The sequence below is a fragment of the Podarcis filfolensis genome, assembly GCF_964270895.1.
Source record: "Podarcis filfolensis genome assembly, chromosome: 5".
Taxonomy (NCBI): domain Eukaryota; kingdom Metazoa; phylum Chordata; class Lepidosauria; order Squamata; family Lacertidae; genus Podarcis; species Podarcis filfolensis.
The window spans coordinates 28,561,478-28,588,661 of NC_139608.1; the positions used below are offsets into that span (position 1 = coordinate 28,561,478).

General features: G+C 43.0%; 2 protein-coding genes across 8 annotated transcripts in view; one reads left to right on the forward strand and one right to left on the reverse strand.

Moving 5' to 3' along the window:
• Positions 1-5,868, reverse strand: part of COL4A3 (collagen type IV alpha 3 chain) — a 92,554-nt gene extending 86,686 nt beyond the window's left edge. The window contains exon 1 of the mRNA XM_083613677.1: positions 5,570-5,868. Within this exon, the coding sequence (XP_083469803.1) occupies positions 5,570-5,686 (117 nt within the window). The 5' untranslated portion in view covers positions 5,687-5,868. The remainder of the gene's footprint in view (positions 1-5,569) is intronic.
• COL4A4 (collagen type IV alpha 4 chain) overlaps positions 5,779-27,184 on the forward strand; it is a 70,665-nt gene continuing 49,259 nt past the window's right edge. For 3 of the 7 annotated variants that reach the window (XR_014548064.1, XM_083613671.1, XM_083613672.1), the window contains exons 1-7: positions 6,251-6,382; positions 12,873-13,045; positions 13,652-13,753; positions 17,182-17,259; positions 25,446-25,580; positions 25,774-25,818; positions 26,343-26,459. Coding sequence is in view for 6 of the 7 variants with exons in the window: in XM_083613671.1 (XP_083469797.1) it covers positions 12,986-13,045; positions 13,652-13,753; positions 17,182-17,259; positions 25,446-25,580; positions 25,774-25,818; positions 26,343-26,459 (537 nt within the window). In the remaining variant the exon portion in view is untranslated. Of the gene's footprint in view, positions 5,877-6,245; positions 6,383-12,872; positions 13,046-13,651; positions 13,754-15,012; positions 15,215-17,181; positions 17,260-25,445; positions 25,581-25,773; positions 25,819-26,342; positions 26,460-27,184 lie in introns of those variants that run through there. The other 4 variants (XM_083613676.1, XM_083613674.1, XM_083613675.1 and 1 more) reach the window with 4 other exon arrangements.

The window sequence follows — 27,184 nt, forward strand, 5'->3', positions numbered from 1 at the left end:
CCCAAGGCAGACGACCCCATGACAGGCATAGCAAAGTCAGAGAACAACGAACCCCCCCCCCCCTTTTCAGGGAGGGTGGGTGGGTGATCCGGTGCACGCAGCCCAAGAGAAGGCCTCAGGCTGCGAGCCCTGTATTTAAGACCTCTGACCCCTCCCACACTTTAGCAACATAACATTCTCCCCAGCAACACTCCTTGCCCAATCACAGAATGTGGCCAATTTGCCCAACAACAGTGGGGTGGCCTTTTTGGCCCCCACCGCAACACGTGCTCTCTATTATGGAGAACACGCTTTCTCCTTCTCCCCATTTTAGCCTCACAACAACTCTGTGAAGTAGGCTAGGCTGAGAGTGAGTGACTGGCCCAAGGTCACCCAGTGAGCTTCCCAGCTGAGTGGGGATTTGAACCCTAGTCTCCCAGCTCCTTATTCAACATTCTAACCCCCTACAACACACCATGTTTTCTTTTCCTCCTTCCTACACCACTTTGTGAACACTCATGTGCTCTTTATGGTTGGCTTTGAAATATTTGCTACATCTTCTTTTCCACAGGCTGAATGAGCCTCGTGGCAAAATGAAACCTCACCTGGCTGGTAGTGAGAAAGACAACAGTCTGAGCGGAGCATGTGAGAAGAAGCAGGCAGAAGCCAGAGGCTGAGAGCCACGATGGACTCCTGTTTGAGTCCAAGGCTGCGACTATGGGAGAAGCAAGACCTTCCAGGGTGTTAATGCTGTCAGCCCTGGATGTATATATGTGTAAATAAATGATACACCATAAAGATACCAGAGTCTATGCCAGGGGTAGGCAAACTAAGGCCCAGAGGCTGGATCCAGCCCAAATGCCTTCTAAATCTGGCCCGCAGACGGTCTGGGAATCAGCATGTTTTTACATGAGTAGAATGTGTGCTTTTATTTAAAATGCATCTCTGGGTTATTTGTGGGGCATAGGAATTCATTCATTCCCCCCCCAAAAAAAATATAGTCCAGCCTCCCACAAGGTCTGAGGGACCCTGCTGAAAAAGTTTGCTGACCCCTGGTCTATGCTGTCCCTCATTATTCCAAGGAAACCAAACCTGGGTATTGCGCCCTCTAAGGCAAGTATGATGCCCTCTCACTGGGGCCTCCATGCGGCGCGCTGATGTCACAAGCCGGAGCTGCAGGGCAGTGGCAGGACATGTGTGTGCTCTTCCTTGATCTGGGGAGTGCCACCATGGCCGCAAGTCTCACCGTCCACCCATCTCTTCCACTGGTGCTGCACGCTGTGTGGCCAAGGGATTCAAGGGCCCATCCTCTCCCAGTTCTTGCTCAGCATGCTGCTCAGGTGAGGCAGGCGGGAGCAGCTGCAGAGGTGTGCCTAAATTTTTTTGCGCCTGGGGCAATTGCCCTGGTAGGCCCCTTTTCCCCATGCTATGCCTCTGCCTGGAACCCCTGGAATCTCTCGCCACTTGAAGATTGGGGTAGCATGCAACAGTATATAAAGCATTTTGGCCACAACGCCTGAAGAGAGGGCACAGCCACCCAGTGGCGTAGCGTGGGGGGTGCAGGGGGGGCCGGCCGCACCGGGCACAACATCTGGGGGTTAGGGTTAGGGGGCGCAAATCCACAGGTTAGGGGGCGCAAATTACTTGCCTTGCCCCGGGTGCTGACAACCCATGCTACGCCACTGCAGCCACCCAAAGAATTAAATCAGCGGTATTTGGATGCAATGACCTGCCAAGGAAGCTGCAAGGCGAAGCAAGGGAGGATACTATATCTGTTTAGGTATGTTAAGGAATGCTATTAGAAAATTGGTAAAGAATGTAAACAACAATTATAGCATCCAAAACTTCCCAGGACAAACAGTGTGTTGGGGGAGAGATTTTGCTTTGAAATTCCCTTGCTATTACAACATTAGCAGGCTTTTTCACAGGCTTGTAATATAGTACATTTCAATTATTAATGTTTTTAATGTTCTGGTGGAATAATTATTACTGTGCATTTTAATTATATATGGATTTCATAATTGATCTTATAGTTGTAAATGGGTAACAAACCGCATGGGCATATACATTTAATAATAACAATAACAATAATAATATAAAAAGAAAAAATGATGTTTATTTATAAATCATCTAAGTCAGAAATGAGCGCTGAGATAAATTTATGAGGGTGAGATAAATGATTCAGAATTGAGAACAGCCAAAAAAGAAGAAAAAGTGGCCAATTGCAACCATGCACAAATAAAGTATATATAAAAATATAGAATAGATGTAAGTCATTTCTATCTGCACAAATAATTTACAATAGAAATAAGTATTTTCTATTGTAGATTATTTTCCCTGTGAAATAGCTATATCAGTTATTTGCATTTACATTTAACTTGTAATATTAGCCAAAAAAAGGTGTTTTACAGTATTATCATAATGCATTATTATAGGTTTTATACTTCTGAAATTAAGGGCACAATCTGAACCCTAGAACTGTCAGGGTTATGGGGTTAAGAATCCAGTGGATCTCTGACTGAGCCAGGATGTTCCAAGCTCAGCCGGGTTACACCAGCATAACTTCCTCACCTGGCCCAAGTAGAGATATGCCAGCATCTCTTGCCCATCCTGGCTCAGCTGGGACACAGCATGGCCACGTGACCCTGGGAACCCGGCATAAATTGAGCAATCAAAAAGAGTGGTTTAAAAGGCTTGTTTCTCCTAGGCTTAGCCCTGCTCCTGAACAGAGTCTGGATCTGGCATAACTTTTGCCAGTAACGCTGCAGCTAGGATAATTTACACTGGCTCCCCATAGTTAGGCTTGCTCCCCCAATTCATTACATTGTGGCTTATTGTATATTATTTTTTGCAAAATGGCAATCCGTGTTTGGTTTTCCTTGCTTTTGTACACAAAAGAGCTATCTCAGTCCTTGTTGCTGTCCTTGGTGAAGCACACAGCTTCCAGCTGGATACCGCCCCTCCAAAAAAAAACAGATTAGGACTGTGGCACAGAGGAGAGAATTTCACCTTTTTAACCCACCCAATGTCACACCTGAGGCTGCTGTTTGCCTCCTGAAGGTACTGTTTGCTGCATCATTTTCTGCTGGGGATTCCAGTACGCATAGTCCCAGTGGAGAAGACTCCCCACAATGGCCTACCCATGGTCATCCCCTTCCGCTGCCCTGCCCTAGATGAACTTGAGGGGCAGGGAAAGTGGGTGGTATGGGCAGTACTCACTGGGCCAAAGTGAGGAGAGCCCTCATTTGCCTGTGAACAGGGATGTTAGCTTTAGCACGCACTCTGTTGGAAAGCTTGCAATATCCTGATTTCCTCCTCCTTTTTTTTTTAAACAAATGTTATTAAAACAACTAGAAAAGGTTCAAAAAGAGCAATCAGGTTTATAAAAGCCTGGAGCACATCCCCCATGAGAAAATGCTAGAGTGTTCAGGGATTGCTATTTTTTAAAAGGGGGTGGGGAAGATGACTAAAGGGGAATATGACAGAGGTTTATCAAATTGCGGAAGAATGTGTAGAGAAGTTTTTCCCTCTCTAATTAGAACTCAGGGTCACTAATGACGTTGATGGAGAGTTAGATTTAGGACACACAAGACGAAGTACTTCTTTACACAATGAATAAATTTAAAGTACCGGTATTTGCTGCCACAACGTGTGGTGATTATAGCTCTTAGCTTAAATGGTTTTAAAGGAAGATAGGACACATTCATAGATGATAAATCTGTCAGTGGTTGTTAGCCATTGTTCAAAGGGCCCATGCCTCATAACAGGAGTTGCTAGAGGGAGGGAGGTTGTTTTCATGGCCTGCTTAAATATGAAACAAGACGTTGGATGTTGGACAAGTCTACTTATCATCTCATCCAGTAGGTCCCTTCTTATGACAGCCCAATTACTCCTGCTTTCAATTTGTGGCACACTGTGATCCAAATAACATAACTTAATTGGGGATGGTAAGAAGGCATGGAGGGAGCAGGTTTGGGCCAACAGGTTATATTTAAATACCCTTTGGTCCCTCCAGCCTATAAACCTATAATCAGAATTCCCAGATAGAATATTGGTTTATTGTGGACATTACAGTGGAAGGTGTTACTGTAACAGCTACACAGCAGTGGCTGCAAATTGTTTGGGCCAGTGGGCACATTATCCAACTGGGAAAACTGTTGTGGGCAACACACACACACACACACACACAACCCACACCCTACTCTACTGGATACATGCTTCTTTCAAGTTTAATCAGTGGAAGGAAGAGCACCAAAGAAAGCCTCTGTGGGAACACATGCCCCTGCAGAGGATGATGATAATTATAATTTATTGCATATTAAAAACATGATAAAACATCAAACATTAAAAACTTCCCTAAACAGGGCTGCCTTCAGATGTCTTCTAAAAGTCAGATAGTTGTTTATTTCCTTGACTTCTGATGGGAGGGCATTCCACAGGGAAGGCGCCACTACTGAGAAGGCCCTCTGCCTGGTTCCCTGTAACCTCACATCTTGCAGTGAGGGGGAACCGCCAGAAGGCCCTCGGATCTGGAACTCAGTGTCCGGGCTGAATGATGGGGGTGGAGACACTCCTTCAGGCATACTGGGCCGGGGCTAGGTCAGCACCAACACTTTTAATTGTGCTTGGAAACATACTGGGAGCGAATGTAGGTCTTTCAGGACCAGTGATGTCATGATGTCATGATGGTGACCCCTCCATACAGTGGCTCCAAAAGGATTTATGCAGTGCTGCTAAATTATCACCAGGCATGCATGCCTACAAATGGATTTTGGTTGCAGGTTGGATGAGCAAATGAGCCATACGGCAAACAGCATTGTCAACCCAGTACTGTAATTCATACAAGAGAAGTGTCAGGCAAGCAGCTGCATCACTGCACTGTCTCTTTTCTTTTTTTCCTTTCTGGGATGGTTCTCACATTTACAACTTGACTGGCAAACATGTGGGGCAAACGACTAAAGACAGAAGGAACCCAAATATCCATCCATTTAACCATGCCAAAGACATGCTGCCCATCACAAGTTACCCTCCCAAATCCACCTGTGCAGTGCAGATGCCAAGCAAAAGGCAGGTGCAATTCAGAAAGATACCTCCTGATGGACGAACAAGCTTTAAAGAGCAGAAAACCAGAAGGTTCACCAGCCAATCTTGAGAGACAGGAATTGGTCTCAACCATGGGATCAGTCAGATTCTCAGAGTGAGCCAGAACGTTGGGCATGGAACGTCAGCAAGTAATTAATGAAGGCAAGAGTGCCTTTGAGCACACACAGAGTGTGATTCCCCTTGCCACACAGTAACCACAACCACCTTCCCATACTTCTGGGTGGGGTGGTGGTGGAAGGTACAGCATGCACTGAGCTGCTCCCTTTTCCTCCTTTGGCAGAGTCCCTAGGCCTTTGGGCTACTTGAAAGATAAGACATTCCACACGTGAAGCCACTTCTACGCAGGACAGAGCTGCACCTGGACTTCTGTCTGTCACGCAACTTCTAAAGGCCACAGAAGCCCTATAAGAAACGAATAGAAAAGCAGAGCGGGAGGGACGTCAGCCAACCCCGAGGCAGCAGGTTTCAGCGCTGGCCCTCAACTCACCTTTGCAGCCACAGCAATGGGGAGGCGGTCCTCCTGCTGCCCCTGCGAAGCGCTCAGCAGGGCAGCGAGAAACAACAGCGCGAGACACCCGGGGCCGGGGCGCGCGGGCTCCTTCATGCCTCACCGCGCGCTTTCCCCTCAACTCTCTGGCGCGCGCTCTCCCTCTCGGGTCCTCCTCTCTCTCTCTCGCCTTCCCAGTGCCACAGGTCGCGCGGTCCGCAGCTCCGTCCCTGACAGACCCGCTGTCACCATTCACGGACCAGGCGCGACGGCTCCTCCTCCTCTTGCCACTTTCCCTCAGCGTCGAGTGAGTTCCCCCGACGGTGCGGCGGCGCGGCGCTGGCGCCTCTCTCTCTCGCAGCTTGCTTTGCGCCCCCCGAGAGAGTTCCGCGTATGGGCAGCCCCTCGGGATAGCCCGGGGCGGGGCCGAAGCTGTGGGAAGGCGCGTGGAAGCTGGAGGCAGTGGCGTAGCGTGGGGGGTGCAGGGGGGGCCGGCCGCACGGGGCCCAACATCTGGGGTTAGGGTAAATCCACGGGTTAGGGGGCGCAAATCCACGGGCAAGGGGGCGCAAACTACTTGCCTTGCCCCGGGTGCTGACAACCCACGCTACGCCACTGCCTGGAGGTGCGAGAGGGGAGGGGGAAGAATCGAGGGCGGGGCGAAGCAACCCGCAAAGAGAGAGAAGCGAAGCGCGATAGCCGCTTCACGCCTGGCTTGGCGGCGCTTGCTTCGCCCGGGCCGGGAGAGCGCGGCGGGACGCCGAGGCGCGGAGACGCGAGCGGCTCCTCAGGGCTTGGTCCCCTTGAAGTGAGGTACATCAGAGACTCTCGCGGGAAGGGAACGCGTGGCGCGCGCGGGGAAGCGAAGGTGTCCAGGGAAGTGGGGCGCGTCTCGTCAGGCACCTGTGGCGACGTTCTCTGCGGGAAAGGGCGTCTTTTCCTCTCAGACTTTTTCTATGGTGGTCCTTCAGTTTCCACCCAGGAACTTCCGAGCCCTAAAAAAACGTCTCTTGGATAAAATCCCAGCGTGATACTCCCCCCCCACGCCCCCGGCTTGGCTTGCGGAGCAGGGACGGGAGGTAAAGCAACATAACCGTCAGACATTCGCCTAAGCATCCAGTACAGCTGGCCGCGCGCTGGGATCTTTGCTGGCTCTCCGGGGTTTGTTTTCCTGTCAGGCATAGGATGAAGTAGGCTGTTGCCTGTGGGCGCTTAGATAAAAGGTGGCTGTGGGGGGGGGGGGGCGCATGTCAACGAGGCAGTTTCTCAGGTCCGTCAGCAATAGGCAGTAGCTGTCCCATACGGGGATCAAACCTGCAACCTTGCGTTATCAGCACCACACTCTAGCCAGCTGAGCTATCTGGAGGTACATAATTCACCTTGCGGAAGCTACGGCGGTCTGGACCTGGTTAGTGACTGGTTGGGTGACTGGCTGGGATCTACATTGATGCCACATCATGTTCCATGGCAGAAGAGAGGCAGGATATAAAGCAGGACAATAAATATTACTAGGAAGCTTGGTATGTATGCTTACAAAGTACCTTACCTCTTGCACTGCAAATTGATATCTGAAGGGAGGAGCTTTACTAACCTGCATAGATATTCAGCTTTCTCCAGTGCTAGGGTGGGGCTGGCAAAGCACAATCTGAGCTCTGCTTCAGGCAGCAAAAAAACTTTGGCCCACCTAGATCCGGGAGGCACAATTTCCGCTGACTTTCCAGGTAGAAACTTTAAACATATCAGTCATACTGAGCCAATGCACATGACATTGTAGGCCGAAGTGGCTCCATTTAGCCCCAGATGGAATGGCCAATGGTCAGGGGTGATGGGGAGTTATTGTCCAGCAACATCGAGAGCACCATGTTGGCTACCCCTGATGTAAGATATACAGGCACTAGGCCAATCTGACCAAGGCAAGCAAAAATAATATGGCACAGTCTTACACAGAGTGTGATCACTGGCCCATGTCGCCCAGTGTTGCCTATTTGAACTGGCAGCAGCTCTCAACGGGGTCTCAGGCCAGGGCTGAGCTGCTACTTGAAATTCCGAAAGCTGCATTGACCCTGGATAGCTCAGTTGGTTGGAGCGTGGTGCAGATATTGCCAAGCTAGCAGAGACTCTCGGGACAGCTGCATATTGCTGCATTGCAAGGGGTTAGACTAGATGATCCTCAGGATCCCTTCCAGCATCTATGAAGATGCCAGTGGTTGAACATGGAACCTCCCATTAGCAATTCCTGTCTAGCAGCAGCAATTCACGCACATGGCACGGTCCAAAACTGTAGTGCAAGCGTTACCACACCCATTACAGCATCTGTTCCTTTCCTTTGTGCACCATCACTACAAAGTTGGCCTTGAAGCATGAGCAGTCTGTTCCATCAACCCCATTTTCACCCCATGAACCAAATGGGTAACTTGAAGGGCTGGTGTTCTGGGCTGCATCATCTGTGGGGATTGATCCCTGCATACTCCTGCTTTGAGAAGGGGATTGGACTAGATGATCCTCAGGGTCCCTTCCAGCGCTTATGATTCTGCATGCACCTCAATGTGCAAAGGAAATATTGCAGTCTTTCCTAATCTTTTTGAAAATGGCTGTGGACGATGCTTGTGTGTGAGGCACAGAAGTGTGTCCTGAATAAATTTATGTCAGCTTTTCTTCTGAGATCTCAGTCTTCAAGGGATATACTTTACAAGTAAGCAAAGTATGTTGAATAGAGAAGTTAAACCAATAGCCTCACTTTGAAGCAATTTATGTATAAGTACATGCTACATTAAAAGGGACGCGGGTGGTGCTGTGGGTTAAACCACAGAGCCTAGGACTTGCTGATCAGAAGGTTGGCGGTTCGAATCCCTGCGACGGGGTGAGGTCCCGTTGCTCGGTCCCTACTCCTGCCAACCTAGCAGTTCGAAAGCACGTCAAAGTGCAAAGTGCAAGTAGATAAATAGGTGGGAAGGTAAATGGTGTTTCCGTGTGCTGCTCTGGTTCGCCAGAAGTGGCTTAGTCATGCTGGCCACATGACCCAGAAGCTGTACGCCGGCTCCCTTAGCCAATAAAGCGAGATGAGCGCCGCAACCCCAGTCGGTCACAAATGGACCTAATTTTCAGGGGTTCCTTTACCTTTACCTTTACATGCTATATTCCTAATTTTTCTGAGTTGGAATATGTACACTGGCATGATCATGTCTAGGAATTGAAATACCAAGTCAGTTATTGGTGGGGTGGGATGTGCAGCTTATCTGGAGGCAGGTCGCTTGGGGACTGAAGTACATGCTATGTGTGCTGTGTGATCACACTGAATGTTAGTTTTAAGCAGGCGCTAAAGGGGTGGGTGGGTAGGGAGTTCTGATCAAGATGAGGCCCATGGCATGTGGGGAATTACCCTTAACTCCTGCTTTGCAGTCCCTGGGGAAACATCCTCTCTCCCCAGAGCAGCTACCAGCACAGTGCATTTAACATAACATATAGCTTGGCATTTGGCTTTGCAGACATGACAGCTGCTAGAGAATAGTGTCCATTGTGTGTCTATATTTTTAGTCTGAATCCTTATACAGAACTGCTACTGGTCCTTTTGCCTGGAAAAGAAACAACGTGAATTTTATGTGCATAACCATCCCTTTGTACACCGTTGTATCATATAATGGGGTGCATTATATCAGTGAGTTTTATGTACATTCTTAAAAAAATGTACAGCTCTTCAGCATGCCATGTAACCTGTTAACTTGCACAGGCTCACATGAATAGTCCCTTATGAACATTAACTTTTCACTGGAATTTACCATGGGGCTTATAGCAGTGGCTGTTCCTTGGCCTCAAGCGCCAATCGATTACTGCCTTTCACCACAATATAAGAAAGATTTGGCCTTGACTAACACGGCCATTGAGTTACCCTGTCATTTCCCTGCTCACAACAGATTGAGCTGTGGCAGCAGGTGCAGTAAGATGATCCTGCTGTCTTGTCTGTAAGGCTTTTTGCATTAACTGATCCAGGGAAAGAAGGTGTTACTTCCTGAAAACCAGCCTTGAGTACAAATTGGGAATGATGCTTCCATTTAAGAATGACATACTTCCAGTAGTCCCCTCCTCCTCTGTTCTATTTAATATTAAGCTATACTTGCCTGTGTTTTTCATGCTTATATTGACAATGCCAGAGTCCTATGGACATGTTATCCCACTGAAATCTAATAGGCTTAAAACACATTTCAAAAGAAGTATCAATAACCACGGACAGCAATGGTAGCATACTTTCAGCACCAGCGGATATATTTGTATTGGTTTGCTAAGTGCATCCACACACCATGATTGTGTATCTAGGGGAAAGCTGGGGTAGCCCACAGTTCACAGTGGTTAAGTCTCTCCTTACATACGCTTCAGGTTACAGACTCCGCTAACCCAGAAATAGTACCTCGGGTTAAGAACTTTGCTTCAGGATGAGAACAGAAATTGTGCTCTGGTGGCACAGCAGCAGTGGGAGGCCCCATTAGCTAAAGTGGTGCTTCAGGTTAAGAACAGTTTCAGGTTAAGAACGGACCTCCGGAACGAATTAAATACTTAACCCAAGGTACCACTGTATTAAATCTGTGACAGAATGCATCTAACTTGTCTCTTTTATTTTAGCAATAGAAGCCTTGGGGTCCACAGAGGAGGGTCAGAAATATAGCACATGGAATAGGGCTTTAACCTAAGGTTACCAGATTTTTTTCCAATGAATCCGGGGACACTTTAAATAAAATGAAATAATTAAATAAACACTACGTTCGGGAGATTGATGCTGCAGTGATGACGGTGGCAGAGGGGCGGCTGCCGCCTTGACCTCAACCTCCACCTTTCCCCTTCCTCTTGAGGCTTCTGTCTCCTTTTTCCATGAGCTGGGGCATCCCCTGAGTTGTTGGGTCTTCGGTGGTGGTGAAGCGGTGCGCGGTGGGTCAGGCATGGAAGGCGGAGAAGGAGGGCCGAGAGTGGTGGCAGCGGTGAGGCTCAGGCAGCGCGATGCCTCCCTTCCCATCAGAGCAGCCCCAATCCCATTCCTACCTGCGTGCAAGCAGGACGGGGTGAGGATCCCTCATCTGGGAAGGGAGGCTTCCCATTGCCTAACTGAGCAATTCCTGCCCCCTCGTGCTTGCATGCAAGCTCTGACAGCCAGCATGAAACCTCCCTTCACTGCTGAGAAATCCCTGCTCCACTCCTGCTTGCACGCAAGTAGGAGTTGGAAGGCTGCTCTGATAGGCAGCATGAAGCCTCCCTTCACAGCTTAGTTGTTGGGGTCAGGGAAGGTGGAGGCAGCCAGGAAGCTGCATCTTAGAGCCTCTGTACCACCATCATATGGGGACTTCTGAGCAGCTCCTGAAGCCAGCCAGAGCCAACTGCTCCAGGCTGCTGAGACTGTTTTTCCCGGGGACATTAGATGAAATCCATGGATTATATTTGTCTGGGGACTTATTCGCAAATCCGGGTACTGTCCCTGGGAAACAGGGACGTCTGGTAACCCTACTTTAACCTTTCCCCTACATTGCAGTCCCCAATGAAAAAGAAACCTCCAAATCTGCTGCGAGGTGCCAGTGGAGCTGTGGCGCTGTGGTCTCAACCACTGAGTCTCTGGGGCTTGCCAGTCAGAAGGTCAGCAGTTCAAATCCCCGCAATGGGGTGAGTTCCCATTGCTCTGTCCCTGCTCCTGCCAACCTAGCATTTCAAAAGCATGCCAGTGCAAGTAGATAAGTAGGTATCACTGCAGCAGAAAGGTAAATGGTGTTTCCATGTGCTCTGGTTTCCGTCACGGTGTTCTGTTGCTCCAGAAGCAGTTTAGTCCTGCTGGCCACATGAACTGGAAAGCTGTCTGTAAACAAATGCTGGTTCCCTTGGCCTGAAAGCGAGATGAGTGACGCAACCTCATAGTTGCCTTTGACTGGACTTAACCATCCAGGGGTCCTTTACCTCTCTTGAAGCTAACAGCAGCTTCTTGAGGAGAGGGTTTAATGGAATCATAGTTTGGGGCAAAATATTAACTCCCCCTTGCCACCTACCATTCCTCTATTGTTAAAAGCGGGGAAATAGATGTGTAAAATAAAGTCTTATATTTATTATCATATCTGTTTGCTTTGAACTCTAGCTCATGGCTGAGGGGAGATTCAAACAGAGAACTTTTTAATTTGAAGCTCGGGCTCTTAACCCCTATATCAAACCAGACATGTGGCCTTAGCTTGATCCACAACTCAGTTCCAGAAACATGCTTGGATTCTGATAAATATTGGCTAGTTCCACAGAAGAAATACTGGCTAGTTTCCACGTGCCAAAGGGGCTTTCAGCGTGAGGTTTTCAAGCAGGAGCATTTGCTGGTACGGCTTGATAAATCTCTTTTGGAACTGAGGTTAGTTTCGAAACCAGTTTGTCACATGACAGTGGAGACTGCTGTTTAAAAGAAAGTATGTTAAGAATCCCACTAAGCATGCACAAAGCATAATTAAAGAAGGTTTTAGACACAGGTCATTTTGGAAAAATTGGGAAGCTGCCTTATGCCAGATTTTTTTTTTGTCCTGTCTAGGCTAGTATTTCCTACTCCGGCTGGCAGCAGCACACCACCCAGCAAGCATCCCACGATCCTTTTCTTTTTTAGCTAGAGATGCCAAGGATTGAACCTGGTACTTTCTGCACGCAAAACATGCAGAACATGCTACTGGACAATGTCCATCCCTATAAAGATGATGACCTACTGGGCCAGATTTAACTGATGTATCCTACTAGCAGAAGCAAGTACTTCCGCTAGCACAGCAGGGCTCCCCCTAATCTCTCCAGCTGTTGCAGAGGATTGAGAGGACCTCCAAAACAGCATGTGGGGGAAGGAGAGGAGATCATTCAATCAAGTAAGCTGAAATGCTTTTGCTGATGGAACCATTGCCGCAAAACTGTGTTTATTTCCTCCCTTTGTATCAAACCCTTCATAATTGCTTACAAAAATGCATCCCTTTAACCCTCATGAGATTTGTTTCATGGACAAATGTTTTGCAAACATCAAGAAAATCATTCATATCTGTTTGTGTTTGTTGGTGAACTTGGTCCTTGAAAAACAAATTTATATTAGCCAGATAGTGGGATCAAAATACCTAGAGTAGCTGGACTTCATACACAGGAAACCTACATGGAAAACAAATGAGCATTTGAGCCATGATAATAGAGAGCGCAATTGATCATTTACATTGGACTTTATCTCTGGCAGGTTTTGTTGATATTTTCCAACATACCTCACCTGAAACATAATTTTAAAAATGTGGCATGTGAAGCTGAGTCATCTGTATACTTCTCTTATCATCAGATCAAGAACAGCAGAAGAATGTGGAACACGGTTTTCAGGCCAGTAGGAGCAGCGAGACACAGTCCTGATTATTGAAAATTAAATAGTGACGACTTGAACTCAAATGTCCTGATATGAACTGCATCCACTATGTGTTCTTTAAAACGGATTACATTTATTTTCACAGCTGCATGGTAAGCATTATATGCCATCTTTATCAATTCCCTGAAACATTTCTGCTTAGATTTGAAGATGAGGTAACAGTGGTCATTCAGGGCAGAGGAAAATAGTAGAGAGCACTGATGAGAAGATTGTTGTAAGTACTCCGGTGGTAAGTACAAGGCAGAAAAGTCCCCTTTCATGTGCAGAACTTTGCTTGTGGTTCTCTGGATCCAAGCATATAGTGTTTCAAATAGAGAACAAAAGGGGGCAGAAGCAGTAAATCAATGCTATAGAATGATAGGAGCATACAGTATTCCTACTTGGGGGATAGACCAAAAGGAAAGACAAGGTTTCACTGTAAGCTTTTGATTTTGTACATGCAGCTCAGGGAGAGGAAGTTGTTCACAATGGAGTTCATTTGCCCCACCCTTGAGGAAGCAGTGGGGAGGTGCCATTCCCCGCCCCCCCCCATTCCAACTGTCTTGGGCCTGCTCTGTGCATGAATGTTATCCAAATCAAATTATGGTATTTATGAAATTATACAGGAGACAGTGAACATCATGGAATAGCCGCCAAATATTTACCCTGGGGATGCTAAAGAGTTTTAAAAGTGCTTAGTTTTTCTCTCTGCTTTTTAGATTCCTTGGTATTTTAGTCAATTGGGGTTGAATAAATTAACCTCGGTTTTCTTATCCACCAGTTGGCTGCTATTTGTTCTTTCACTCCAACCAGTTAAAGGGGTAAGTTATTTGAATCAAAGTTTCCTGCTTCTCTTACTGTTTCCATCTGTTAACAGAATATGTTTCCACAGAGCTCTCCCTTCCCAAATGCTTCTTTTCGTATTTGGGAGGTTTATACTATGGGGTAACCAGCCTCATATAACCAGCACGAAGGCATTAAAATCATAGAGTAAGCTTTCCTACCAGCCGTAGCTACGTCACTTCACCTCGCCTGGGAGGAACTACTAGGCAATCAAGTCTTTGTTTGTTTCAGTCTACTATTTCAATCTGGTGTGTGAGGAAGTTTGAGCTGGTTGCCCCTGCTCAGCTGCATGACTTTAACCAGCCGTTTTTTGTTTCAGACAAGTGGGAAACTTTGGAAGGAGCTTTTAAAGGGGATATCTTTGGAATTCACTTGGAGGGGCACATTTTTAAGGTTTTACAGTGTTGGACCAGTCAAAACAAACAAAAAGTATTAAATACTTAGTTTCATTTCAGGACACCAACAATGGAATAATAATATAAAAAACCTCAGTTATTGTAAAATTTAAGACTGTAGGCATGGATGGATTTGATGTGCCTGCAATTCTATATACACTTACTGGTAAACTCAGCTAGATTTATTTCTAAGTAGACATTAATAGGATTAATAAGTAGACATTAATAGGATTTTGCTTTAAAGCTATAATTGCAAGATTAAAAAATGCATACTGAAGAATCAGTTAAGAGCCTACTCTTGTGTTTTAATTTATGCATATCTGTATTCTGTGCCCATAGTATTTCTTTTAACAAAGTATGCATTATAGAAAATACCTGCTGATTGGGAGAATACAGTACTTTATAGTTTCAGATGTTTAAAGATTCTCAATTAATTTGAAAACTGAAGACTGTCAGTACATTGGCTATTTCACAAAGTCAATGAAAGTAATAAGGACAGTAAGTTCTTTACAAAAGAAAAACCATTGGTTTCCAGATTTCTGTCTGATGGCTGAGGAAAACCTTCACATCTGACATGGAACCACAGCACATCTCAGGAGATCTTGGAATACCTTCTAGGGCAGGCATAGGCAAACTCGGCCCTCCAGATGTTTTTGGGACTACAATTCCCATCATCCCTGACCACTGGTCCTGTTAGCTAGGGATCATGGGAGTTGTAGTCCCAAAACATCTGAAGGGCTGAGTTTGCTTATTCCTGTTCTAGGGCACATACTTCGTTCATTCAGCCCTCTTCTAACACAAATAATATCAGACTCACAGTGCAGATATTGATTGGTCCATATTGGGTTCCCCACAGCTGCATTTTACCTTTAGAAAGCCATTTTCCCAGTTGCTAATTGCATGAATGGTGTGACATCTGTTTTGGTTCTTAGTAATGGAAGCTTGCTTGCCATTATAGACCTTCTTACAGAGGAACCCATGGTGAACTTAGAACTACCAGTAACCAGATGGTTCCATGGAATGCAGATTGAAAGCCACAGAGTGGTAGTTTTCATTGAGAATTGTCAGTTATTTTATGAGAAACTATCATGAATAGTTGTTAATCTATGTTTTGACTATTCCAGCATTTTAATCTTCAGTGCAAGGCAGAATACTGAAAAAATAAATACTTTGCCTAGAATGATAAAGAAATAGTTTTGTTTTTTGGGAGGAAAAAAACCAATTTTTAAAAATATTGACACAGAAGCATGATTTTAACAAGGGAGACAAAGGAAATACATTTCCACATTCCTACGTTAATTCTGTCTCAAGATATAAAACAGGCTGGGAGGGTGAATGACCAGAGAAAGCAGATTTTTGTGCATGCTGAAGGTCAAGAACACAAAATGTTTTGGAAATATTTTAGATAAGGAAAAAAGTGAGTTCATTTTACCAGAGAACTCTGCGTTCTCCTTGAAAAAATAAAATTTTAAACCTACAGTACGTGTTATTAGGGAGAGAAACTCGCAAAAAAGGTATGTGACTAGTGTCATATCAGGGCTGCATCCAGTTGTCTCTTTCCACTCAGGGAAGCCTCTTTGATCCAGCAGAGTTTTCCATGACAGAAAGGGAAGGTGACTTTCACTGATTGCCTTCTGTGTCCTCCTTCCCACAAATCTCTGATAGGTGGTTGGAAACTCCTTTGGAGTAGCATGAAATATGACATTGGGAACTGCAGGAGAATGAGGGAATTTGCAAAAAGCGCCTCCATTCCCCTTCCACTCGTGGAAGCCTTAGTCTACCATGACCAGGGCAACACATAGTTCAGTCCAGTCCAGGTACCAGTAGACTTGGCCAAATCTCTGTGTAGTCGGGAGGTCCCTTGCTACTGTCAACATAAATTAAATTAAAGTTAAAACACAGTATATCATCTACTTTTCAACACTCAGTTATCCCTGTGGCATAGCTGTACCAGGTATAACAGGGGTGTAGAACTCCTTTCTGTTAAAGTGACCTTATTTATTTACAAAAATCTTTCTATACTGCAATTCCTTTGAAATTATCAAAGCAGTTTATAACAATTATAATGCAATAAAATTCACTCAAAATTTAAACGGACCACCAGCTGTCTATTAACGGCTTTTCCTAATTGTCTGCATAAAACTGGCAGTAAAGAAAAGCTTTCAGCAAATGTTTGAAGGTTAATATAGAGGTGGGTGCCTGTTGAATTTCCATTGGAAGAGCACTCCCGAGGGGTGGGCCAATTGCACAAAAGGCTCAGTTTCATGTTGATGCCACATGAGCCACACCAACTTGGTGGACATCCAGTGATGCTTCCACAGATGTTCTCATACTGTATTGGCCCAAAAATAAGCCACACTTTTTTTCCAAATTCCAACTGTGAAGTGCGGCTCATATTCAGAACCGAGAGCTGCCAGCTTGGGGAGGTAGTGTCAGGAGGTGGGTGTGCGGTGTGCTTAGATCTGGGCGCCCCTCTGCCCCCCATTTGGAACAGTAGTGCCTGGAGCTGGGCCGCACCCACAAATAAGCCTTGAATTTTAAAGGTGCAGCTTATTTGCAGGTGCGTCTTATATTCAGGCCAATACGGTATATGTGATTCATTTACAATTTGAACAGGTTACAGATGCCTTTGGAAATCCATTGACTGACATTAAACCTTGTTTTTTCAAATGGAATATTTTAATATTATTTGTTTACCTGCCAGCAGAAAGTTTGAAGCTGGTTCTCCCTGCCCCCATTATGCCTTATTTCTCCCAAATTATATTGAAATGTTAAATAAAATACAACCATCCCAACCCAGATAATGTTATATATGGTTTGCTCCTATTGAGCCAAATGGCAACAATCCTATCTCTACTTACCTGAGATTATAACCCAATTGCACACAAATGGGACTAATTCCAAGTAATTTTGTATCGGATTATGCTGCACATTTAGCTAAGATTGGGGCCAACAGGTTTGAAAATAATAAATTGTTAAACATTAGAAGACTAACTTCTATTTCTTTATAGGGTCAGTATGCATATATTAGTCGTTGTGGTGGACAGGATTGCACAGCTTGTCAATGTTTTCCCGAGAAAGGCTCAAGAGTAAGTGTTAAATTCACTTTATTTGTTTACCCCTCTTTCCTCCATTAACATGTATTCTAAAGTAGTTTACAAGTTTAAAAAATACAATAACACTTTAAAAGAAAGTGGGGGGGGGACCACAGAACTACTGCTTTTAGACCAAGGCAGTTGGTCTAAAAGTATACCTTTGGAATTTCAAAGAGATGTAAATATTTTTAGCTTCATATCCATTTGCGAACCTTGATGATTTTTTTCAGCCTGATATACATTTGCAATTCACCTAACATCATGTTTTGATATTAAGGAAGATAGTACAGATAGGCTGGGGGTGGGGGGAAATCTGTGTTTCCAAAATAATATATAGCCAACATTTCAATTTCACTTCAAACTATTTAGCTTTAAATTTCTCTGTATGATGATGATAGATTTATTCCCACTATTATATGCAAGAACAGAGTTTAACACATTAGTCAATGAACTTTACACACAGTCCTTTACCCTGTGCCCTCTGTTTATTTGGGGGAGAATCAACCATATGGCAATGAGAAATAGAAAATGCCATTTGACCACGGTTGAATGAGCTGGAATTTTAATTGCTGAAAAATGCAGCCATTAAAATGTTAAACCAAGATCAAATAAAATGGAAGCACATGAGTAAACAGTACTTTGAAACTTGGCTTCCACTTGCTGTTAGGAGAATGCATAAAATCACCAACGTGCATAACTGCAGTTGTCTTTGAACAAAAGCCAGTTTGGATTACCTATTCTCTCTGTTTTATGAGGGAATCCAAAATATCTTGTTGTAATAGCACAGGAAAGATTATGGAGATCCTTGGCCATTATCTTGTATATAGTTAGGGCAGCTTAAGTCCCATTATATTTCAAATACTATTTTATTTTATTTGAAAAAAATGGCAATTCAAGCTCTGTTCAAATGACACAGGGCCAGATTACCAAAATTTAGGGAGGAGATTGGGAGCACCCCTCCACCTACTTCCTGTCCTAGTCACATGAATTATATCCTCTCTTTCCCAATTGGCCAATGTTATTGTTTATTGTGATGTTTGAACCAGCATAACCATAATGTTTCAGATATTTCAGTATAAACTGTAACCTATTCTTGTTTCTAGCCAGCCCTTCCAATTCTACAATTCTGGGATATCTTTTTCTTACAAAGATGGTCACCAATCTTTAGCAAACTTTTCTGTAAAGCTTGTTCTTGCTTTCCCTTCTCCAAACATGCAATTTGTTTCTTTAAATACAGAAACCAAAGAGTATAAGCAGATTACCTTATTAAAATTGACCTCAATTAATAAGAATATTGTTAATAATAAACACCACAAGATGTTCTGCTCTGACCTCTGAAGTTAGATCCCATTCACTACTTTAAGCTTCCTTGATAGAATTAAGCAGATCATAGAAACAAGGTTGCATTCATGGCATGACCTAATTTGGCGTTTCCTAAGAGATTGTGTCACATGCTCAGAGCAGAGCCAGTTGTAAGTATGGCTCTGATGTTCATTTCTTCTGTAGCGAAAATGAATGACCAACATTTTATCCCCATAAGGTTGTCATTTGTTTCTGAGTTCTGAAAGTAAATTGTGGGTGAAAAATCTACCTAAACAGAATATATCAATCCAAAATTTTCAGGGATCTGTCATTGCACATTGTGGCCCAATAAATATGTAATGGTTTGTCATTATGTGCGTGATCCATGTGAGTCTAAGGTTCTCAAATTCCGTCCTTCCCTTTCTCCACACACAAGGGGAGGAAACTGTAACAAGTCACAGTTTGCTGTTTTGCCCTGGAAACTGGTTTGAACAAACCATAAAGTTAACAAACCAAGGCATCAGACCAAGGTCAGATCAGACCTTGTTAGCCAAATCAAATCTCCCTACTTCATTCTTCTAATAAGAAAAATAGAGAAAAGGTTATATTTATTATGAATGGAGTTGATACTATTCATTGTTCAGAAACTGGAAAAAGGAAATTGTCTTCTGCATGTGGTGCAGCATTCAAAAGACTGTTCTCCAGAAAGATTAAACATGGCATCTAATGAGATTCAGAAAAATCCAAGAGGACAGGCCCATGGATTGTTATTACCCATTGATAAGGAGCCATATTTAGAGGCACTACACTGATATTCAGTTGCTAGGGGACAACAGTGGGGAGGGCTATTGTTTACATAACCTGCTGGTGGACTTCTTGCAGGCGTATGGTTGGCTACTCTGGAAAACAGAATACCTGACTGGATGGACACATTGGCCTGATTCAACAGGCTATCATCATCATCATAAATCTTGATGCCATCATATATAGGAAAATAAGCAAACACTCTCCCTTCAGAAGTCAAGGAGCTAAAGAACCACACAACTTTTAGAAGACATCTGAAGGCAGCCCTGTATTGGGAAGTTGTTTGGTGTTTTATTATGTTTCAATATATGTTGTAAGTCACCCAGAGTGGTTGGGGAAACTCAGACAGATGGGTGGGGTAGTAGTAGTAGTGATGATGATAATAATAATAATAATAATAATAATAATAATAATAATAATAATAATTTTATTATCACTGGAAAGGGGAGTGAGGCTACAAATGAACAGAATGTGTGGGGAACTTCATTCACATTCTCTCACAGATGAGGAAATTAAACTTCTAGAAGAACATATTACTCCCAAGGAAATAGATACAGTACAAAAAGACCTCTACCCTAAGAAATTCCGTCGTCCAAATGGCTTCACCGCTCTCTACTATAAATATTACAAAGATATTTTGATCTCCTATATGTCCAGATTTTTCTATGATATCTGAAAAGGGGATGCCTTATCAAGAACCTGGCTGGAATCTAAAATTGTCACAATACCCAAGCCATTTATGGGTCCATTACAAGTAGAGTCATACTGCCCAATTTCATTGACTAATCAGTATTATAAGATACTTGCATTGATCTTAGCTAATTGAATAAACTGACTACCCCCGATCAAGCTGGCTCTGTCCCTTGGCATAACATAGCAGACCGCATAATAAAGGTATTAAACCTTATCACTCTTTCCAAACAATCAAAGTCGCTGCTTTCAATCATGACACTAGATATTTGAAAGGTCTTTGACTGCTTGGAATGGAATTTTCTGGTGCTAGTCTTCAAACAATATAAAATCTGGCCCTAACTTCCTTTCACGATTCAACAAATATATTATTTATCCCAAACTATAGTTAGTCAATTGCTTAGATGGTACTCCTTTTAAAATATACAGGCGAACAAATCAGGGGTGTCCCCTCTCCCTTTTCCTTCTTATCTTAGTTTGATAGCTAGAGGCTCTAGGGCTAAGATCTGGCCCAGAAGTTTCTAGTGTACTCTTCAGAGATAAAACATATACTCTTAATGTTTATGCAGATGATATAACGGTTACCACAAGAACCTCTTTGCAACAGTAAAAGCTTTGCAAAAGGAATGGACACATTTTGGCAAATTCTGAGGACTGCGTAAATTTTCAGAAATCTGAAGCTGTGTGCTTTAACGTTCCCCCTAAAAAAAACAACTAACTACCCTATAAAAAAAATCAAACTGTCATACAAAATTGAAATACTTGGGTATCTTTATTACCGGGAGCTTAAATAGAATGCATAAGGATAACTACAAGCCTCTTTGGCAAGGCTTTAACAGAGAGCTGTGCACATGGAAATGGAAAAGCTAGGGAATCTAGAACCTGTGCGGAAGAAATATGCAAGGAAACATGGTGGGGAAAATTCAGAAGCATCCATGAACACTACCATTTCATAGTAGTCATGTTGTTGTCATGCCTCTGAGGCCCTGCACTTCTCAGCAAGGAGCCTACGAGGTGCAGTCAGAGCCAGGGAGTGTCAAAGGGCTCACAACAAGTTGCCTGATTCCTTGGCACTGTCCGAGGTACTGAAAGACTTGTTGGCAACCACTCTGATTTTCTAGGATTGTGATCCTGCTAATAATCAATCCCTTCCTGCTTAGCCACGCCTTCTGCTCTAGACCTGCATCTTTCCAACTCACTGCTAGCTCTGCTTTTACCAGGACTGGACACATGCACACGGAAAAAGTTTTAAATTCTGTTTCTTCATTTAATTGGATGTAGTAGGCTAAATTATCTTTCCTTCTTCTTAGTGTAGTGTGAAGTAATAGTGACACCCACTGGCAAGAAGGATACTCTGGTAAACTTCAATGGAGAACAAATGCAGCTAAGACATACATTTGTGTAACACATATAATACTTAGCACAACTGTTAACAATGCAGGACAGTACACTGTCATACTATGAAGCTGGACCTTGTGATAGTAATCACTGTAAATTGGATGCTAGGAGGTACTGCACTTATTCCATTACATCTGGGAAAATGAAAAAGACTATTCTCAAGTGTTGGTGCAAAATATCCTGTTCAGTATTTCCATATGCTGAATTCCCCCCCTTTTTTTTAAACAACTTCACTTTCAATATTGGCTTATAGCATCTCAGTTTTAGTGTGCTTTCAACTGCTCCTCAGAATTTTATTTGTCTATTATTTGTCTATTATTATTTATTTGTCCAAGTCCTCAGTAGTGCAAAGAAATATTTTAAGACAAACAACAGGACCTCACTCTTCTTTTTAGGGTTCTAATGTATTGTCAAATTCCTGAGCCACTCTCTATTGTGTTAAGAACATGTTGCAGAATACACTCACAATTAAACATTAGTCTAGAGGGTTCTAAATCTTCCCCCAGCATTTGGCTGGTAACAGCTCTGCCTTAAGTGCATCTATAGTCATATAGGCTGGATGAAGACTTATTCAATATAAAAAGAAACTCCGCCTACACTTCAGCTCATGCAAGCTCAGGTATTGCACACATCTTCCTTCTAAAGCGTGAAAGTTTCTCTGAGATGAGCCTTATGGCTTTGGGACTGCCCAGTTCCTGGGAGCCTGAAAGGGCAGCCTTTGGGCAATTATGCATACTTCTGTCTGAATTGTAATTAGTTGAGATATTTGGCTAGAAAGCAGATAAACTCTTTTGATTTTTCTTCCATTTACTTAGCTAGTTGACAAATGGCCTCCCCTCATTTAACTTGTGCAAATTTAAACACGAAAAGGGGGACCCATGGAAATTCAACTCATCTCTTTTTATTGTAGAGCAGGTCACTATAGCAACTTCTCACGCTCCTGGTTCAACTCTTGACTACAAACTAGTAGTTCAGAAAGCAATCCCATTAAAAGGTAATTACGCAAAGCAAGTACCCAACTGTCTTGTGTAAAGTATCAGGATAGGTATGCCCTTAATAAGATAAGAGGTCTTACCAGATCCTCAGTATATTCTTATTTAAACTGTCTGAAAAGATTTCAAAATGATCATTCATATCTTGCTGACCTTATAATATCCTCTTGAGCAAATACTCCAAAGAGTCTTGGTGTTGCAGTGACTCATGGCAATATGCAATACTGTTATGCCTGGTATCTGCTAAAAAGGCAACTGGCCAGACCCACCAAGTTGTGCTCCAGCCTAGCATAACCCTTAGCCCATTCTTCCCTCTGCCAGCAAAGAAGATGGATTAAAGAGTCTGGAAGGCACCAAACTGCAGTCATATTTGTAAGGTAGTAAACAAGGCCCACCATAATGTGGATCTAGTACTGGAGATCTTGAACAAAAAGGAGGCTGTAATATTTAATATTAATTGTTGAAATTCAAGAAACCTCAATTCCAGTAGAAGAACTTTGCTTCATAAAAACTATTGTAGTACAGTGGTACCTCGGGTTACAGACACTTCAGGTTACAGACGCTTCAGGTTACATACCCTTCAGGTTACAGACTCCGCTAACCCAGAAATAGTACCTCGGGTTAAGAACTTTGTTTCAGGATGAGAACAGAAATCATGCTCCGGCAGTGTGGTGGCAGCAGGAGGCCCCATTAGCTAAAGTGGTACCTCAGGTTAAGAACAGTTTCAGGTTAAGAACAGACCTCTGGAACGAATTAAGTTCTTAACCCAAGGTACCACTGTATGCGTTATGAAAGGTCTTCATTTCTGGTTGAAATACGTCGCAAAATCTCTTATATGGGAGAACAGAATCATAGAGTTTTGTCATAATTGCAGTACTAGAAAATAAGCAGTTGACATTTATTTTGCCTACAATGTTGATTTTTTTTTTAAAAAAGTTGTTTTTAATGTTTTTTAAAAAATAAAAATAAGAACCCTCACTTTTAAACTGAGATATTTTGTTTGGTTGAGACTCAACCTCCTACAGTGAGTCAGGTTCGGGATGTACTAAAATAACACTGCCTGGCCTTGGCATTGGGAGAATTCCTGACCTAGGACAATTAACAACTTAATGGAATTTATTTGGATCAGCTAGCAGATGCCAGGCATAGCATTCTGTCTGTTTTAACTGAACTAATTTGTCATTTCCCCATTAAGCATGGCTTCCTTCATCTGCTTTATTTTGACAGCTGTCCTGAGACTCAATGCTGCAGCAGTCGTATTAGATGGGCACAGATAATGGTTGTTATGGGCGGTATCAACTTGGTCTTAACAAAAGCTTCCACTCATAATCGGTCTTTTAGCTGAAAGAAAGACTAGCAATGCCCTGGCTTTGCATGGTGGGCCAAAGTTGAATCACTCAGCTGTCAAACTCATTGTGAATTCTGGATTAGTTGGTGTGTTTCTGGTGACAAGCTAAATTAGGGATAGCCAACTAGCAGCCTACAGGATGAACCTAACTTCTGAAACCCTCCTAAGCCATATTAATAGCGCTGAAGAGCTGTTCGAAATTCTATTAAAATTGTAATTTAGGTCAGTATGGTAAAAATGTTTGTCCATAGGTAAGACACTTTTAAAAAATAATAATAATCCACCTTTTGAAGGTTTTTATTTCCTTATGAGTGATCACCCCTCCTTTAAAAAGAAACACCTTATACAAGAACTAAGAAAACAAATCTGAACAAAGACAAAATAATATAGATTGAACAAAAGCAAAAGACCTTAACTGTTAAAGGGTCAGGGTGAAGAGGTGTCCATTCAGCATATAGTGCAAGCTATACAGTGGGGATGCTGGGCATTCTTTTGTGTGGAGGGAGTTTCACAATTTAGCGGCCTCTGCATGATCGTGTGAGCTCTTGTGAGATCTTGCCAGAAGCTGAAGCCACATGACCCCTCTAAGTGAGTCTTCAGCAGTGGCGGCAAGGAGGATAAAGTGTGCATGCCACCACAGGGTAGCACCTTCCCATTTGGCCTCAGGCAGTGAAACAGGATGGGCTGCCCAACTTACCTGGGAATAAGCCCCACTGCAGTCATTAGGACTTACTTCTGAGTGGACGTGTATAGGATTACATAGTACGTTTCCAACTAACGTGAAGGTCAAAAAGAATCATGGAATGAAAGTAGAGGCCAGGGGGTTATGGGATTTGCAATTTTCCAAATAAACTGAGAATCAGTAATCCTTCATGAAATAAGAAGTAAAAGCAAAAAGAGGTTTTGGTAAGGAAAGTCATTGAAAAGGCCTATGAGTTTTCTTCTCATTGAAAAAGCCTGGAAGCTCTGCATCTGATTCTGTTCATGTTGATTCTGTGAACAAGCCATAGACTGTGCTGCACAGGTTTCACACCTATCTGTAGTCCTGCAGTTGTGATTACATCAATCCTCTAAAGGTGAAGTGAGTATTTATTTCACATCTGTAATATGTTCGCATCTGCAATAAGTATGTTAATGTTTGCTATTTGTGAGCATATGCAAATGTGGTTTCTGCAGTGGAGTTTATAAACTGAGATGGTTTGCTGCCCTCAAGTGGTTAAATTTTAAGCCATATTGCATTTCTCATCAAGGCTAGATTTGTGGCTTCAGATATCTAAGGGCAGCATTCAACGAAAGAGTTGCACTAGTGCAATTGGATTCTCCTCCACTCCCTCTGCAGAGCCTGTGCCCTTCCCAAATCTGCTTCGGAAGGTTGTGGTGGGGAAGGCTCACAAGAGATTTAGGGAGTGCACAAGGGAAGAAGAGGGAGGAGAGCATTCTCTTGGAACAATCTGCTTAAGGCTACTTTGAAAACAGTGCTCAGCCTGTGCTTTTCTGTGTGCATGCTATATTCATTACTACATAGAATCTTAGAAGGAGAAGCTGAAATAATACATGAACAAATATAGAATGAATTTTCTTCCATATCTTCCTTGGGATATATATTTTTTAAGACTGATGAATATGAATTCTTTTTTTCTCTTCAGGGACAACCTGGTCAGATGGGTCCCCAGGGCCCAATTGGGGCTTTGGGTTTAATGGGACCCATTGGTTTGCCAGGAGTAAAAGGCCAGAGGGGTGATATTGGTCTGCCTGGGCCAAGTGGACAAAGAGGAAGTCAGGTAGGTAATAATAATGCTCAAAGAGAGTGATTTAATGTTGTGATAACAAAATAAAGACAATTACAGCGTGAGCCTCAATAGTTCCCTTTCTCACACGGTGTAAGAATATGTATTATGCAAATCTTTCCTTCAACTTAAATTAGTTTTAAAATTAATGCATAATTTAACATTTGTTGCAATTTTATCTCTTCAGGGTCCTACTGGCGTTCCAGGATTTTCAGGTTTAGACGGTATACCTGTAAGTATTCTACAGGTGTTCATTCATTTTATAAGACTGTAGGGCGGTGTTATTGCAGAACTAAAGGTTTTATTGGTCCTTTTCTGTCCTTCTTGCTGAATGAAAGTTCGTAAGGGTTCCTTCTATATAAGGACCACAAAATTCTTCAAAATTCTTCCTATCTGTGAGGAGAGCCAATCATGACTTTCATTACAAAGCTAACAGATATAATTTACAAGATGCTCACACCAAGTATGAAAACCCTTATGCAAATCATGACTTGAACATGATTTGAACTGTGTTAGATACATTAACTTTATTGATATTTTTTCCCATTGGGTTTCGCACGGCAACTTCCCAGGGTTGTGGTGCTCCAACTCACATTGCAACAGGTAACTACTGAAATCTCACTGAGGAGTGGTTTTAGCATAAAAACGTTGTCAAAAACAAGGTGCATGTGTCACTATGGTTTGTGTTTTCGTCAAATCATTATCCTTCCCCTGACCCATTTATATGAATTTGCATTTTAATGTAATCTGTTCTAGGGGTTACCAGGACCTGATGGACCCAGAGGTAAGCCTGGCTTGGATGGGTGCAATGGCTCAAGGGGAGATCCAGGATTTCCCGGAGAGGCTGGTCGTATTGGCCCAAGAGGCTCCTTCGTGAGTGGAAGTTTATTATGACCTTATTCTAACTAACCTTATTCAACTTGCTCACTGAGATAATCCAGAGGAACACTGTTGGCTGCATAGTTGGGCATTTGGTGCCACCAGTCTTCCAGCAGAGATTGGGCAGGATTATAAACAATTTAATGTGTCACTACTAATGGGAGTCATTAATATTGCAGTTGTTTGACTGCAGTGTAATTGATATTAAAAAGATTTTGGAACACAGAGATAAAGTAAATAATCAAACCATCAATTCTAGCACGTGGGAGGGCACCGAAATTATATAATTAGGCATCTGAATAATTGGTATTTGTAATTGTGTTATAATTTGGCATTGTTATAATGATTATTGGGTTATTGTAATTGAATACTAATAAAAATTATTATATATATAAAAAAGAGATTGGGCAGGCTTTCCTATTTTTGACTTTCTTTCATCTCTTGAAGACTTTTTTTTAATACCAAAAGACCTACGCAGTTGTTTCAACTTTTCTTGGGCAGCCAGTCATTTTAATGTTTGATCTGTATTTCTATTTGTATTTTTAGTATGTGTTTTATGTTTTAACATCATAAACCAACCCAGTATTTATGATGTGGCAGTACAGAAATACTTCAATAAACAAATATAAATAAATAAAATATTTGCATTGTCCAAATCAAAGACTACTGTTGTACATATATCATTGCTTTGTTTTCATAAGCCAAATCATAGAATGATT